Below are 16,098 nucleotides of genomic sequence, written 5' to 3'. Positions count from 1 at the left end.
ACCTAAAAATGTAAATAAATACGAACACAAAAACAAACAAAAGCATGGATAAAAACTAATTAAGTCTGACACATTGAGGTAAAAGCAACCCATTGCCTACAGAAATATACACGCTAGACATGGGTCTTTGAGTCCATGTGCGACTGAAACATAAATAGTTTAATTATTTATGTGTATATAACAATTACATATTCTGGCCTCTTTAATAGAGAACTAAAACAGCAACAGACCCACAATTCTAGTTATAACAATCCCATAAAATCAGGGATACTAACTAAGAAATATTGTCACCAAATAGCAAGAGATATTCTGGTCCTAATTCTAAGCTAAGTTAATTATTAATATAAGGTTATGTAATGCATAAACTACAAAAAAAAGTATGTACCTACAATGTGTGTGTAGAGTTTCATATAAGATTCCAAATTTCGAAAGATGTACATGTAGTTAGTGACAAAGAAGTCAGGTCACCTTAACCCAGTAAATCATGACTTTGAAGAGCATTTGCTTTCATACATGACATTGTATCCATGAGCACAAGACGCACCGTATTGTCTGACTATAGAGTGGAAGAAGTTCTCGATTTGTTTAATTCATGATCCTTAGGAGGTGATGTGGATAACGATGGGAATGAGACTGCTGCGTGATAAGAAGATGATGCTAGTTGAGCAAGAGCTGGAATTGCACCACCTACAAAAATTCATTCAACAAAGATAGTAATTGAGTCACTTACAACCAAAACTGAAATAGATGAGAAAATGGCTAACATTCAGGCGTATTTTAATGCTTCTTATATGATAGTATCATGGTGCTATTTAACTCCTACGCACCAACTAGCAAATGAAGTATACATATCAAATTATCCATAAAACTACAAGGGCTTAGAGATTAAGACTAAAAGACCAACTGATGTTATGGAACAAGGGTTGGGTTATGCAGATCTAAAATTGAAGCTAACCTGCCAATCCTGCACAAGCTGATGAGAACTCTAGCACAGGCTGGGCCTGCATCAGAGTTTCCAATAACAGAAAGATATCAATAGAAGATAATCATCAATAAAACAATGGAGTTAAAAGTCTTGTACCACAACAAACCATAGAAGGAAAACCAAAAACATAAATATAAAACCGTTAGACTAAAGGTGGTAAAAATGAGCAGTTGGGTTAACGGGTCAATCCCATTGAGATAGTTTGGGTTAAAATGCGTCCTTTATACCGGTTTGGTCGTGTTTACCTAGAACAGAACACCTTTTGCACATAATTTTTCCTATATGAATAACTAGTGTCAAAATGATTGCAAATGTATATTATATCAACAATAAATTAATATAGAATAATATAATTTATGAGGTTGTACATGACAAAAAGCATTTACAATACACTTTCTGGGGCTTTCAATGTGCTTGTGGACAGAAGAAAAAGGAATCCAATTGAAAGACTTGTTGGGGATTCTTTTCGAAACCAACTTTATTTTCTCTGTTTTAGGCAAAACCCACTCAGTCATGTGTGCCTGGAGACATTTTCTAAACTTTAGGCGTTTGGCCTATCAGATATGTATTATAACCGGAACGGACCCATATATAAGAAATTTGGTCAAACTTTCCACTTCTAAACACATATCAAAGCTCAAAAGTTGTTTGAACTTATCAGCTTAAGAGTCAATGCTAGTGTAATTTACGATATATGTGTTCACTGAACATGGGTCAGTGAAATAAATATCAATTAATAAGCAAAAGTGGTGTCACACATATGATGCAAAACTTATAAAAGTGTCCATATATGGAAGAACAAGCAAGAACTAATTGAGAGCAAAACAAAATAGAAAGTATTACGTCGCTCCCTTAAGGTGAATGTGCACCAAACAACAGTAGTAAGAAACTTACCCCAATCAGGAAATGCAACCACATAGGTCCTTTCACTCGTCTTTGAACAACCGGCATCACTACAAGAAAGAAAACAACGACAATATAACAAAGGTGAAAAGACTACTTCATCTATCAAATTTTACCCCTTACAGATTAAATTCAATTTTAATTCCCTAGCACAAAAAGTACATAACTAATAAAGAGTATAAAAACAGAGGAAACTGCCCTACACATACCTAAATTGAATCCATAGAATGCACTTGACTTTCGCCGACTGCAGAACCCATCTGAGTTGCGGAAGAGAGATGATATAACAACCATTCATATATGATATATAAGGACAAATTTAAAGGGAAAAATGGAAGTTTTTGTCGAATTATATAAAACTTTCCGTGAACAATATAAAAACCACAACCAAGTTCATAATCATACATGAAAACATGATACATATATATGTATAGGGGATGGGAATATAACTAAGCTTAGGTGTGGACTCACGTATTTAGTCCATAAAATTCATGGAGCCCAAACATTTATTCATTAATCAAGATATATTAAAAAATAGTGATTACTAAACTAATCAATACATTATGTCAAAATACAAATAGTGATTCACATAATGATGGTAACGAAAAATTTGATAAGTTGCTTTGTTCCAAATGTGGTCTCTCAGTTTGCTATTACAATTTATGATGATTACTAAACTAATCGGTGAATCTGATACACTTTTTGAGCCAGTTATTTAATGACCAACAGGAAGACCGCCAAAATCAAAAAATAAAAGAAAGAAATAGTTTCGACAATAAGTGATCCATCAAAGGTTTGAGCATGTATAATCATCACAAACTAACAATTACTCGAAAGGAGCAGCAAAACATAATAGAAACATTAATATTTCACTAGATTGTGTCGGATGATTATGGAGTTGATGGTGTTAATCAGACTGCAACTACACAGGATGGGACCAAAATCAGAAAATCAAGAACAATAGAACAGTTTTATCTAAAAACCAAACCACGGACCACACATAAATACTTGGTTTCTAGTTTAGATTTACTAAGGAGACATAAAATATTCGAACTAAATTTACAGCTAATACAAGATAACCAAGCCAAAAAAAGGCTTTTTACAAAAATTTGAACCGAGTTGAACCAAACATATTGTGTTCCTGTCGCATGCAAGTGAATAAAAGCGTCACCAATTTGACAAACATGTATTACATATATTGCTGCAATTGCACGAAGATAACCAAGAAAATAAGAAGTGCATAACGGTAACGATACATATACACACCCACAAGGTCACGACTACAACTCCATGCAGCAAAACAGAAACAAGATAGAGCTAAGCAGCATAAACACAAGTTCTTTGGAGATGCAAACACTTGCATAGCAGTTGAACCACATGCTAACTACATGGACCTCACCAAAACTATAACATGATGAGGTTTGGAAAATTCTAGCTAAATAAAGCTTTTGATACTAGCCTTTTACCAAGTGCAATTTTACCATCAACTGGTCCAATTTTGAGTTAAATTTTTGCTCCATTTCTATCTCTTCATTCCCATGCTTGCTTTTCATTTCAGCCACCTCCTCTTCATGCAATTTCATCAACCTCTCCCTTTCTTCCTCGATTTCCTTTATCTCTTTTGCCTGAGACTTCACAAGCTCTTCAACATTCTCCTTGCTATATGTGTTCATAAAGATTCACGATTCAGAGGGTGAAAGTAATAACGGTAGGAAACATATTTAACCTATAAAAGGTAACATCCTGCATTTCTTTCTTACGATCATCACGCATTCATAGAGGTGCAAAGATTGGCTGGTCAGACGGTGAACAGATTAAAATAGATTTGTGTTAAGTGAGTTGGTTTTAAAATGGGTCAGATTGGGTTTGACCTAAAACTGTATATAAATGTTTATATATGATTACAAAACTCTTTTGATGCCATTAAAATACAATCCCTTACAAATAAGATAATTTAGGGGGCTACAAGTATCAAATACACACTTTGGACGACTTACCGTTTACCTAAATTTTTAATTTTGACCAATGGATTAAATCATCTCCCAACCCAACCCAATAATAAGTATCAGCTTAGAAATTGTCACCCACCAGTACACATAAGGTTTTAGCAAATAGGCGTGCAGCAAAAATATGAAAGGTGGAGCCATGAACTATCCAAACCTAACTTAGCCGACTACAAGATGTGTACAGACTTTTCAATTCAAAAGTTACGCAATTTGTTTCTTTTCTGGGTACATTGAGAGATTCCAAAAATAGTCCAATAATTTTCGTGAGCAATTTGTCAAGTCAACCGTCTGAAATCTCATGGGATATAAAGCATTGCTCTAAAAGCAAGAAGGGGTAATACCTCTGAAAAGCATCTGCAACTTCACAAGATTTCCCATCTATCTTGCATTCCTTCTGCTGTAGCTGCTCAAATTCTTTTTGGTGTGCATCCCTGGCATCTTGAATCACTTGTATCTGTTCCTTAAAGAAATTCTCTTGGAAATCCATCTATTTATAGAGATAGGACATAAATAAGAAAGGGGAAAGCTTAGGTAAAGCTGGCAGTACCTAAGATAGGTAAAGCAGGGGGGATTATGTAAAATTCAGGGGGGTTGTGTATGTTTATCAAATTCAAAGGTTTAATTTGTAACTTTTTTTAACATGGCAGTACCTAAGATAGGTAAAGCGGCGCAGTACGGATCACTTTCCCAATAAGAAAGGGGAAAGCTTAGGTAAAGCTGGCAGTACCTAAGATAGGAAAGCTTAGTTGAACAACACTACACTAACTATAACGGCTGGTTGCATACCGAATGCGAGTACCGCAATATATCAAACAGGGTGCCAAAGTACAAGTTATATCCCAGTATCAGAATATGCTTCAAAATATTGTATTACAACAATTTCAAACTAATTTTACGTAGAAACGTTAACAGAAATACCTCTTCTTGGTTCTGTTCATGGTACTTCTTTGTTCTCTGCCTGACAAGTTTGTTCTCTTCTTCAATCTTCCTGAGCTTCTCAGACAATAACCAAAATGCATCTTCAAGCGCTTTTGAACTCCTCTCTTGTTTGGCAATCTTTTTCTTATACCAGATCAGTTGTTCACTGTCCTTGTTTAGTTGCTTTAATTTATCCACAACCTTTTCTTGATATGACACCAACTCAGATTTCAACTTCAATTTTCCTAAATAAGCAAACAACGAAGGGTTTTAAAGACTCAAACAGTGATTCCTATAAATAGAAAAATGGATGGGTCGGGGAAGAAACTTATGGAGTCAAAACGGGTGGTTCAGGTCAAAATAGTAACTTCTATAACAAAGTTGACAGCCAACACCATATTTGTCCAGATTTATGAATTTCAAACATAAATTTCACTCTTTTTTTTAACTGCAAATTTCAAACATAATTAATATATTAAATATGTCTAAAAAGGGATGTGCATAGTTCAGCAGAGACCAAACGAAACAATCAGAGTATCAGAGTGATGCCGATTGGCTTGACAATCTAGCCCACCGGTTAGGATTCTCCTAACCATCATACACAGTCCGTTTTAAAGATCTAACCCAGCCAAACCGCACTGAGTTAATCAGAGTTTGTAACTTGTAAGTATATATGAATACGACTTTCAGGATATGCACAGATTGGAAACCAAAACTTAGTTTATTAATATAATTATAGTTCCCTTAGGAATCTATAAATCTTTTCAAAACAAGGCTTTATTAAATACATAAAAGTTAGAGATGATGTTTAATAAAATTTGGTTATCAATTTGTTCATATGAGAAATGTTTGTAAGATTTGGTTCAAGCATCGATAATAAGATATTTAATCTTAAAGATGATTATTACATACTTTAAAATAATATTGAAAACAAAAGAAGAAAAAATATATCAGCTCAAATTGTGAAACTGCCCTGCCTAACCAGTTATAGAAAATGTCAAATCAAGGTTACGGGTGTGCCCAGGATTTTTAGGTTCAAAACCATGACCATCACTTACAAAAGGTATTCATTGAGATAACGATCAAATTTGTTTGAATAGAACAATTTGAAAAGTTGTATATAATTGTGTTTACTTTACGCTGTATTGAACCCTTTCCACCTGTTTTCAGAAAATTTCCCCATCCAACAGCCAAACATGTAAGAAAGAAAGAACAAGAGTACATACCAGGTGAATGCTGGTTAAAGGCATCCAAGTCACTTTCTTTTGCCATGAAGCCATATAACTGGCGCTTACCATCGGGATGGAGCAGATATGGGTGACGATTCCAAGCATCTCTATCTACACCTTGACGTACAAAATGATTGCTTAGACGCTCAGCCTCTAAATATCCAATAGCTGAGGTGTCAAATATTAACACACTCATCCCCCTGTGCCCTTCAGGCCCAAATGAACTACGTGCTTTCACAGCTTCATAAGACTCAAAGTATTCAAGAAGCTCTTGGGGTCCCATGCCAAGCCACTGTAATTACAATTGAACTTTTGTAAATCTTCTTGAGTTTTAATACATAAAAACCACATTAAGTTAATGGAATACTCTATATTAATGGTTAGATCAACTATTTTTGGATATGCATTTTCATAGTGATTGTTGCAACTTTGGAATCACTTGATTAAATAATGAGTTAGTAAAAGTAAGGACAATAGCCTAACACTCAACTTAACAATCAGTTTTGTTATAGCTATTGCTTATTTATTTCACCAATTCTGATTATTTTGACCCAGAATACTCGAATGGTACACTAAAAAGCTACTTCTAGATATTTGATTCAAACATACATCCAAATACAGTACTAGAAGCGGCAAGATGGATGGTTGAGTAAAGAGTCAAAACAGGTCTGCATTGAATCATGTCTATCCTATGGGCTATGGGAGGAGCAAACAATTTTATCCATTTTTCAAAACATTCATGTATGAACAGGTCAAAATTGCAACCTCTATAAAAATAGGGATATACCTTCTCGTTTTCATCCTTCTCAAGCTGTGTATTCATAACAATCACCATCGGTGGCCAGACTATTTCCCGATCTTCAGTTTCTTTATCAAGTCCCTTCCACTTTCCATACGATTCGCCAGCTTTTACTAACGTAGCGCCCCTCCTACGCAATTCTTCATCCAAAAGCTCCGCAAAATCCCAATGCAGCCTCGGCCTTCGTGTCCCTTTAGTTTTCACATGAGTAACAAACGACTTCATACCCCTGAACCAATGAATAGAACCAGGACCATCCCGACAAGCTGGACAATGCCATTGCCTAGCTGGTTCCACAATCTGTTCAGCAGTTAAACCATCCAAAGTACTAAAAAATTCAGCTAACCATGGATTCTTTTTCCGCGAATCATGGCTCTTTTGACTGTCGTCTGAATCATAATCATCGCTAACTAGCCCATCCTCATCCGACTCATCAACGTCATTCTCATCATCATCCTCGATATTCTCCACATTATTATCATCACCCCATTTACCAGCTTTCTTCTTAGCTTCAGCCCACGTCGCCCAATTAAGTCTACTACCGTCCCCCGTTACATATCCTATGGTCGAATCTTCCCACCCTTTTCTTTGGCCCGAATTCAAACTCATATTTCCTAAACCCGTATTCAACTGATCAACCACGTCAGCACTTGGCCGATTAACTCTGTCTAAAGTCATCTGCATGCAGGAAAAACCCAAAACATTATTTTATTTTTTTATTTTGAAAAACAAATTTTGACTAAATTTTTTTAAATAAACTTAAAATAGTGAGAATCTAATGTTTTATTTTATGGGTGTTCACTCATTGTTAAAGAAAGAGATAAATAGATAATAAAAATTTCAACTTTTTTATTTTTATAAAATATTTTCAAGAATTCTAAATTAGTGATTAATTATTGGTCCAATTAATATGTTTTAAATAAAATTACAGACAGTAAATTAGGGTTTTAACTCTTATTACTATTTAGGGTTTAAGTGTTTTGTATAAGCACACACACAAACAGACACAAAGACAAAATATGTAATTATTAGAGGTTATATTTAAGATAAAGGATAGAATAAATGCAGATGAATGTATGTATAGATACATAGAAGATGATCAGAAAGAATACCTGAAAGTCGATATATATCAATGTTCAAAGTGGTGGAGTGCGGTGTGGCTTACTGTGTATTTTGTGTGTGTTGGTGAAAAAAGGGGAGTTCCAAGTTTATGAGCACGAGAGTTTGTCTATTATGTAAATGACCAAAATGTCCATTGGTATGTGAATTTTGAAACTTAAGACATTAGTATAAAGGGTTAAGTCACAGGATAACTATCGTACTTTCTTTCTTGTACATGGTTGTCCATCAAACCAGAAAACTAAGCTGTATGACCAATATACTTTTCAAATTTGTACACGGTTGACCAAAAGTTGACCGGTTGACCGGTGATAGCCGATTAAACGTATTTTCTTTTAGGGTTAAGTCATCGGATGACCATCGTACTTTCCTTCTTGTACATGGTTGCCCATCAAATCAGAATATTAAGCTGTATGACCAACATACTTTTCAAATTTGTACATGGTTGACCAAAAATTTACCTTTTTATCGGTTACATTATTTTTTGATGGCGTGGCAATGAAGTGGATTATTTTTATCGATGACTTGGATGCCCAGTCAACAATTATGTGTATAAAAACGTATTCCTAATCTGTATAATAATAATAATAATAATAATAATAATAATAATAATATTGAATTAACACCAACAAATTCCGGCCAGAAGCAGCAGACTCTAAAAAGGTTAACCAAACAAAAGTTCTCATATATTGAAAACGAATTCATATGCTCATATATGGAATACAAATTCATTTCACTAATTGTCAAATAAAATTAGGGTTTTCAAAACCCCCAATTCCAAACTAAATTCAATACAAATAAATCTGTTATACATGCAACAAATCTGGAAATTTATTTCCTAATTCCATACTAGGGTTTTCAAAACCCCCAGATGCAAACTAAATTCAAATACATGTACAAATTTTGGTTAACTGGTGTAACATCTCGTTTTTCAGAAGTATTAATAATACTAAAAATAATATACTGAAAAGTGTAAAATTATATTTATGACGTAATAATGTTATTTCATTTTTAATGATATACAATGTTCCCAAATATTATAACATACATTAAAATGAGTAAAACTAACTTTTAAGTTAAATAAAGAGTTAGATATAGTTTTAAGTGGTATTGGGTATATGATTTCTTACCCTTTTTACCAAAAAGTCGTCCCCCACTTCCCCCCCTTCTAAAACCTTCTGGAAAAAAAAAAAGAAGTGTGTGAGTGTGTATAGTGTGTGTATGTGACTGTGAAGAAGAAAAAGAGAAGAAAAGCTTAATATTCATGTAACAATTCAAATGATTTATCCATTCAAGTGATAATATCCATCTCTAACCACAACAAATCCTCTTTTTATCTCAAATCAAAGAGAGTTAGTGTGTATGTGTTCTTGGTGTTTTAGTGTGTGTAAAAGATGGGTTTCTAGAGATGATGAATTTGGGTAAAATTGAAGATGGAGAAAGCTCATACAATGCATTAGGATGATTATACAAGGGATTTCAAGTTACTAATTATCTTGATAATCTTATTCTTAAGGTATAATCTTGAATCCTTGGTTGTTGTAATTATGTGAATAGATAGAAAATGGGATTTTTGGGGCTTATATACATGTATGATATAATCTTGAATATAGTCTTGTATGATGCTAGAATGTGGATATTATACCATAATTTGATGATTGAAATATATATATTGTAGTTAAAATCAAGTTTGGTTGTAAAGCTAGTTATTTTGTAAAAGATGATTTTGATGGCAAAATGAGTAACATGGTGAAAGTGAGTAAATAACTAGTTGAATTATGATTCTTTTTACAACTAGTTATAATGTTGCATTGGAAATAAAATGTAGTTTAAGAATGATATGATGAGCTAGAATTGTTTAGTAAGAGATTTGGTCAAAGATGAAAGATTTTGGTAGTGTTTGGCTAAATGGGTTTTATGATGAATATAATGTTTGTTTCATATCAAATCTTGTTAAAATCACTAGTTTAAGAGTCATATAAGTTTAGACTAATAAGTGGAAGCATTAGAAATTTGTTGGAGTTAGTTTAAGGGTGTTTTTGTTGGATTTCGAATTTAGGACAGCAACTTTTACGAAAAATATGTCATTTTAAAATGCTTATAACTTTCAAACCGTAAGTCCGTAGGAGATGTGTAAGCTATCGTTGGAAAGGTATACAAGTCTAGTTTAATATGAATTTGGTTTCAGTTCCTAGTTTAAAGTATAAGTAACTCGAATATACTAAAACCAACAGCTGGTCAGAAAGTGGAATTGTTTAAATTAATGTTGATTGTCAAGTGAAAAGTGGCGTGTTGATTTAGATACTGATGTGTGAAAATCTAGTTAAATTAAAATCCTTATAAATACTCCGAATCGAATACCACACACAATCGGGCAGTGGACCCGTTCGTATGTAATATAGATTAAAGTAAGTAAAGGTTCGTTCCACGGAGACTACAAAGAGCTAACGAGTTTTAAGTAGTTAAAAAGAGTATGGTTTTTAAAGACACCACGTCATCTTGATTTTAAATGGAAAGTTAGTTGATTGAAAGAGTTAGAAATTCCGTAGAATTTATCGAAAAGAAAATTGTTTTAAATCAAATAGGATGAGAAGATCATCCACTTCGACTCCATGATACACATTATTTAGGTTGCATATATTTAAAGAACCAATTCAAATATGTTGATTTTATAACCAAGAATTAAACAAAGACTCACCCCGTACCCGTCAAGTTCGTTACTTTATTAAATTCCCTTAATTAACTAGTTCAATTACTAAGACCGGTACCCCAAGACACATTTCATAACTTTCCTAGCCAAATAATTGTTTTGGTTACTTAGATAACAATTGTGTCTATTGATTGTACCCAACCATTAACCCGTTAACCCTTATTAACTATCAATTACTTTCTACCGTACCCGTCATAGAAACAATTGCTTCTAACCAAGCAATCAAAATAACTTCTACACAACCTAAGTTACCACTGAGATCATGCAAAAACTATCCGCAATTAAGAGTTAAATAACAAAGAATTAATAAGCTAAGATTACAACACAACGTTAAATCAAATCAACTTGAATTCAAAAGATTTATGCAACCATTATTCAATGTATCACTTCATCTCAGTGGATGACGAATTATTTAGCTACTCATAATCAAAAACAAAGCACAAAGAGTAAAAATATAGAAGAACATATTGTACCAATGTGTAGAAAACAAGTAAACGCTAAGAAAATCGACAACCGAATGCCTTGAAGCTCACGAACAACCCTTAGACCTTGATGGACGAAAAAGCTGCTGAGAATAGCCCCAAAGAACCCTAAAATCGACTAGAGGTGATTGTGTATCGAATGGGAGGGTTATGGTCTTGTATTTATAGAGTTTGCAAAAAGTCTTCACAAACCGACCTACAGGTGCGACGCACCAAGCTTCAGGTGCGGCGCACCTGGCCTTGTTTCCAAAATTAATCCTGCCCGATATGCGACGCACCACAGGGTTGGTGCGTCGCACCTCCCTGCTTTTCAACAACTTCCAAGTTTCTGATAAGAAAATACTCCGCACCACTCTACTAGGTGCGACGCACCTGCCCTGTTTTCAGCCAAAACTTGTAGTTTTTATTCCGTCCTCACTCGTATGCGTCCACGAACCATCCTAGTGCATCTTCTAGTCCTCCGAAAGCTGTTTCTAACCATTTTACCTGTTCTAAGCCTGAAATTACTAACAATACCATCAAAGCATCAAATATACATATAATTTACACATAATTAAGCTTAAAACGACTTAGAAACGATATGGGAATATGCATATAAATGGACATATCAGATACTATAGTATTATTATGGATGAGATTATAAGTATTTAAAGTACATAATAAGTACAAGTATTGAACTAAATAAGAAGCTTGTGAACAATGGATAATGGGTAGGAAGGAAATCTAGTCAAAATGTGCATAATAATTAGGGGAAAATTACATTTTTGGTCCCTGAACTTGATTTTTTCATTCATTTAAACATCTTTACCTAATATATTTATAATATTCTTAATAAAAATTATTTATAACATACATTATTCAACTATAAAAATAACTATACTACCTATTTTTTAATTGTTTTTGGATTAATAATGACATAGCCACCGCCACCACATGGCTACTGTCGATGCCAACGCTACCGTCTCCGCCACACCGCCGCATCGCGCAGGCATTTATCTATTATAGATAGTTCTGAATTACTCAGGATAAAGGTATAACGTTCTTGGAGGATTACCAAGATTATGAACACTGAGTTTGTTTATATGAAATTTATGACATTATAATAGAGTCTTGAAATACGACGGATGAACTCATGAACAGTTTGAGGTTTTTATTGTGCTGATTATTGAGTAAATTAAATTTTTGGTTTACATGCAAACAATCTTCTCTATTCTTCTCTCCGTTTCCTAAGAAATTCACACGGCGGGAGATCCAAATTTGAATGTGGGTTGCCTGCTCCTTCCCGAATAGACGAACAGGGAGGTATCACGAGCACCATGAGTGTAATTTATGCCTTTATGGGGCATATTTATTGGTCCTATGTTATATGTTCAGTGACTTGTTGGATCAAACTATATAGCAGCCCAAATCAGCTGGTCCAACATGATAGTAGCCCATTACTAAGCTATAACCATTTAATTTAGCGGATAGTTGATTTCTATTTGTTCGGCTTCTAATTTATATTGGCTATAGGAATGAGTTGTAAATCCATCATCAAAGTTGAGTGTCTAATCCGGAATTTGTATTTATTTTTAACACCAATGAAATTCTATTGAAAGGTTCAACGAAATACCAAAATAAAATTACATCATAAGGGTAATTTGCCATAATGGTCAAGAAAAGTGACTCTTGACGATGAGACAAGTAAAGGAAGGAAATCGAAACAATAAATCAAATAGAAGTCACACTCTCATCAAGTAGAAGATCTAGTAGAAGCACTACTAGATCTTCTACTTGATGAAAGCGTGACTTTATTTCTATGTTTTCAAAGGGCCCACATGAAACAAACTGCTTTCATAATGTGCTTGTTTTATCAGATGCATCGAACGTTTAGAGTCATGTTATTATATCCCATGGTGAGCCATAAGGTATTCAAATTTGGCACCAGGACGGCATAAAGTTTTAGGATGTAAAACTCGGATTCGCATACAGGTGAGCTCGTTTTCTAACCCAAACGTGCATAAACTGCAGTCTAATGAGGGATTATGGAGACCACGAAAAGAAAGGTTTGCCCTCAATAATATTCTATTTTTAAAGAGCCATCAAACAAATAACTTTCATTGGGGTCACTTTGTAGGATTAGAAGCCAGGTACATTTACAATTTCAAACACCATCGACCAAAAATAGTGGGCTTTAAATATGACTTTATTAATGATTTTTTTTTTCTTAAACTTTTTTCTTTTGACGAATTGAGACTTGACACATCATCATCCAACAATTTTCAATTTACGATTTCAAAATAATGGAACGAGTATTTTCAATGCAACGAAAGTCTTTGGATCATTATCATTTTTAATTTTGTTACAACAAAACACTAACTTTAAAGGCTTTATGAACCAACTATTATGTTTAGTTTCGGTGAGACATTATTATTATTAATTTAATTTAATTTAAGGAAGTTACCGTCATGATACATTTTTTTTTAAAGGTAAATTTAGCTTTAAACTTCGTATCGCGATTTGATAGCGAGAGGTTTAGCATACGTTGTCTTGACCGGGTCCGCGCTAGAGAACTTCCTCGAAGTAGAATTGCCTATTTCAAATACCCAATGGGGGGAAAACCCCCTACTAATCCGCCCGAAGGCATGACGATTAATAGGGATAAACCCTGCCCTCTCAGACTTGGGTCTTGGTATACCCAAGCCAAACCCTCATAGAAGGACTACCTATATCTCAAAGTTGGTGGAATGAAGATTCAAACCTGAGACCTATAGGTCACCAGGGAACTCCAAACCACTCCACCAACTCATCATTGATTTACCGATCATGATACATTGTGTCATCCCATACAAGTGTCATGTCTCGTGTAACAACACATGTGCATTGCTTACATGTTTCTAATTGATTGTTGATGTAAAAGCAAATGTGTTTGATAACTTCGGTAGTACAACTAGGGTTGTAAGAAATGAATCGAAAAACAGGAAAACCGATCTGAATCGCGTGATCAAAAACAGAAAAAATCAAAAGCGGAAAAAAACGAAACCCGAAAAAACCCGATTTGTAACGATTCGGTTACGGTTTTAAATATTCATTACCTGCGGTTAACCGAACCGAAGCAAATTTTGATATATACCTACATATAATCATATATATGCATATTTATACATATAAATATTACATGAATACATCATTTACAAATCTATTTAGCTAAATTATTGTATTTGTTGCCTAAAGTATTAACAATTTTCTTAATTTTCTTTCACAATCTATTATTAGTTTTGTATATTCTAAGTAATTTTCTTATATATAGATACTTTTTTTAAAAAAAGTTGTTAACTTTTTTTAAAGTATTTATCAAAAATAGGAATTTTTATCATTTCAAATCGATATTCTTATCGAAGAGAAGATATTTTAAGTAGTAAATCGTGATACTCTTAAATAGTAACTTGCATTTCATAAATATAACCTTAGAAAAAAGTAATTCAAAATTAGATGTAATGTATATTTATTTATAAAACAAAATATTAATTTAGTTAAATAACTATTATACATAGAAAAATTAATTAATACAATGTAAATTGACTATTATAATTGAAAACTTAAACTTTATATTAACATAACTTTAATAATGGTTAACCGAAATTAACCGACTTTTTTGGGTAGTCGAAATTAACGGTTCAAAATTTCTAACTAACCAAACCAAACCGAAACCCGAAAAAACGGTTCAAAATTTCTAGCTAACTGAATCGAACCGAACCGTTTACAGCCCTAAGTACAACTGAGTTTAACAAATTAGGTGTACTTTTAAACGTATGCTAAGTTGGTAATTGGGAGATAAATTTGTTAACTATTAGTCACAAATATAGTGAAATACCCTGTGTATGGATAATTATTCGTATATTGTTTTTTTCCAGTCACATCTATCAAATGTGTTTTAAGTTATTGTCTTTTACAACAATATAAAAGATAAATTATATTTAATTTCTTGACATGTACAATTTAAATATCACAACAAGAGATCTAGAGTATAATGTTTTAATTAACCAGATCCATACTAAAAAATGCATTCACCCGATACCTAATAAAAAGAAAAGCAACTATTCATTTGTCCGAAATGTAGAAATCACTTTATTTATATTTTGTTTCCTTAACCTTATTTTATATCATTAATTCACTATAAGTTAGAAAACATTCTCATTTTCAATCACATCACTCTATTATCAGATTTCTTTGTATTTAAATTCCTTTGAATAGTAAATGTGGCAAATTAAATCCAAAAAAAAGGAATTAATAGTTATAATACTCGGCAATAGGACGAAACAAAAGATACATATCTCATTGATTAATAACATGATAAAACTATATAATATTGATCTATTTTTTGGTAGGGAATTATTGTATTTAACCTCTTCGCCAAAAGCAAAGTTTAATAAGAGTAAAATCGAAAACAAAGCATGTGACAGGTGTAGCTATATATATCAGTAATTTTGTGTAAAAAGGTAGTAAAGGTCAGTGATCGGGTGATGGGTCTCCTTTGCAAATCTGGATCTATGATAGCTTGCAAAGTGAAAAGTTTATAAAGTCGAGTTTTCCATTTCTTAAAAAAAAATTTAGTATAAAGATAACATTAACATATTTTGTTTATTACTCTATTCGAACATTCATAGTGGTAACATTATTTGTAGCCACCATGAGTCCTGGTTAACGTCATACCATGATTACATCAAAAAAAATCTTAAATACTTTTAACCTATTAGGCTATTACTAATCAACGTTTAGTTTTAATCTAGAACCCACCATCATTAGAGTGAAAAAAATAAAAATAAATTTAAACAGTTCGTGACCACAACCACACACGATCACTACCAATCATCACTGGTCGTACCACGAATCTCACATAATAATAAGATTGTAATCATAAGCATCACCAACATGCCACTAGTATATTGACGGTATAAGTAACCATTA

The 16,098-nt window shown here is 33.3% G+C and overlaps 2 protein-coding genes across 2 annotated transcripts; both read right to left on the bottom strand.

The window, feature by feature from the left end:
- Positions 1–402: 402 nt before the first annotated feature.
- On the bottom strand, positions 403–2,182 carry LOC122599510. Its single transcript, XM_043772038.1, has 4 exons — positions 2,098–2,182; positions 1,880–1,938; positions 956–1,001; positions 403–687 (listed from the first exon to the last, which is right to left on the bottom strand). The coding sequence occupies exons 1-4, from the start codon at positions 2,180–2,182 to the stop codon at positions 557–559; spliced, it is 321 nt and encodes a 106-aa protein (XP_043627973.1). The 3' UTR covers positions 403–556.
- Positions 2,183–3,062: 880 nt separating this feature from the next.
- LOC122599876 (protein SUPPRESSOR OF GENE SILENCING 3-like) lies at positions 3,063–8,031 on the bottom strand. Its single transcript, XM_043772477.1, has 6 exons — positions 7,953–8,031; positions 6,829–7,518; positions 6,039–6,333; positions 4,813–5,057; positions 4,236–4,381; positions 3,063–3,547 (listed from the first exon to the last, which is right to left on the bottom strand). Exons 2-6 carry the CDS (start codon positions 7,516–7,518, stop codon positions 3,343–3,345), a joined length of 1,581 nt encoding a protein of 526 aa, XP_043628412.1. The 5' UTR covers positions 7,953–8,031; the 3' UTR covers positions 3,063–3,342.
- Positions 8,032–16,098: the final 8,067 nt, after the last annotated feature.

This window comes from Erigeron canadensis, chromosome 5, assembly GCF_010389155.1.
Source record: "Erigeron canadensis isolate Cc75 chromosome 5, C_canadensis_v1, whole genome shotgun sequence".
Classification (NCBI taxonomy): Eukaryota; Viridiplantae; Streptophyta; class Magnoliopsida; order Asterales; family Asteraceae; genus Erigeron; species Erigeron canadensis.
This window is presented reverse-complemented; position numbering and strand designations above follow the sequence as displayed.

Coding starts and splice junctions, on each gene's coding strand:
- LOC122599876 (XM_043772477.1), bottom strand. CDS start 7,518: ATGACTTTAGACAGAGTTAATCGGCCAAGTGCTGACGTGGTTGATCAG. Junction 6,334..6,828: donor AGAAGGATGAAAACGAGAAG/GTATATCCCTAT, acceptor TTGTAATTACAG/TGGCTTGGCATGGGACCCCA. Junction 5,058..6,038: donor CTTTAACCAGCATTCACCTG/GTATGTACTCTT, acceptor TTGCTTATTTAG/GAAAATTGAAGTTGAAATCT.
- LOC122599510 (XM_043772038.1), bottom strand. CDS start 2,182: ATGGTTGTTATATCATCTCTCTTCCGCAACTCAGATGGGTTCTGCAGT. Junction 1,939..2,097: donor ATTCTATGGATTCAATTTAG/GTATGTGTAGGG, acceptor TCTTTCTTGTAG/TGATGCCGGTTGTTCAAAGA. Junction 688..955: donor AGCTTGTGCAGGATTGGCAG/GTTAGCTTCAAT, acceptor GAATTTTTGTAG/GTGGTGCAATTCCAGCTCTT.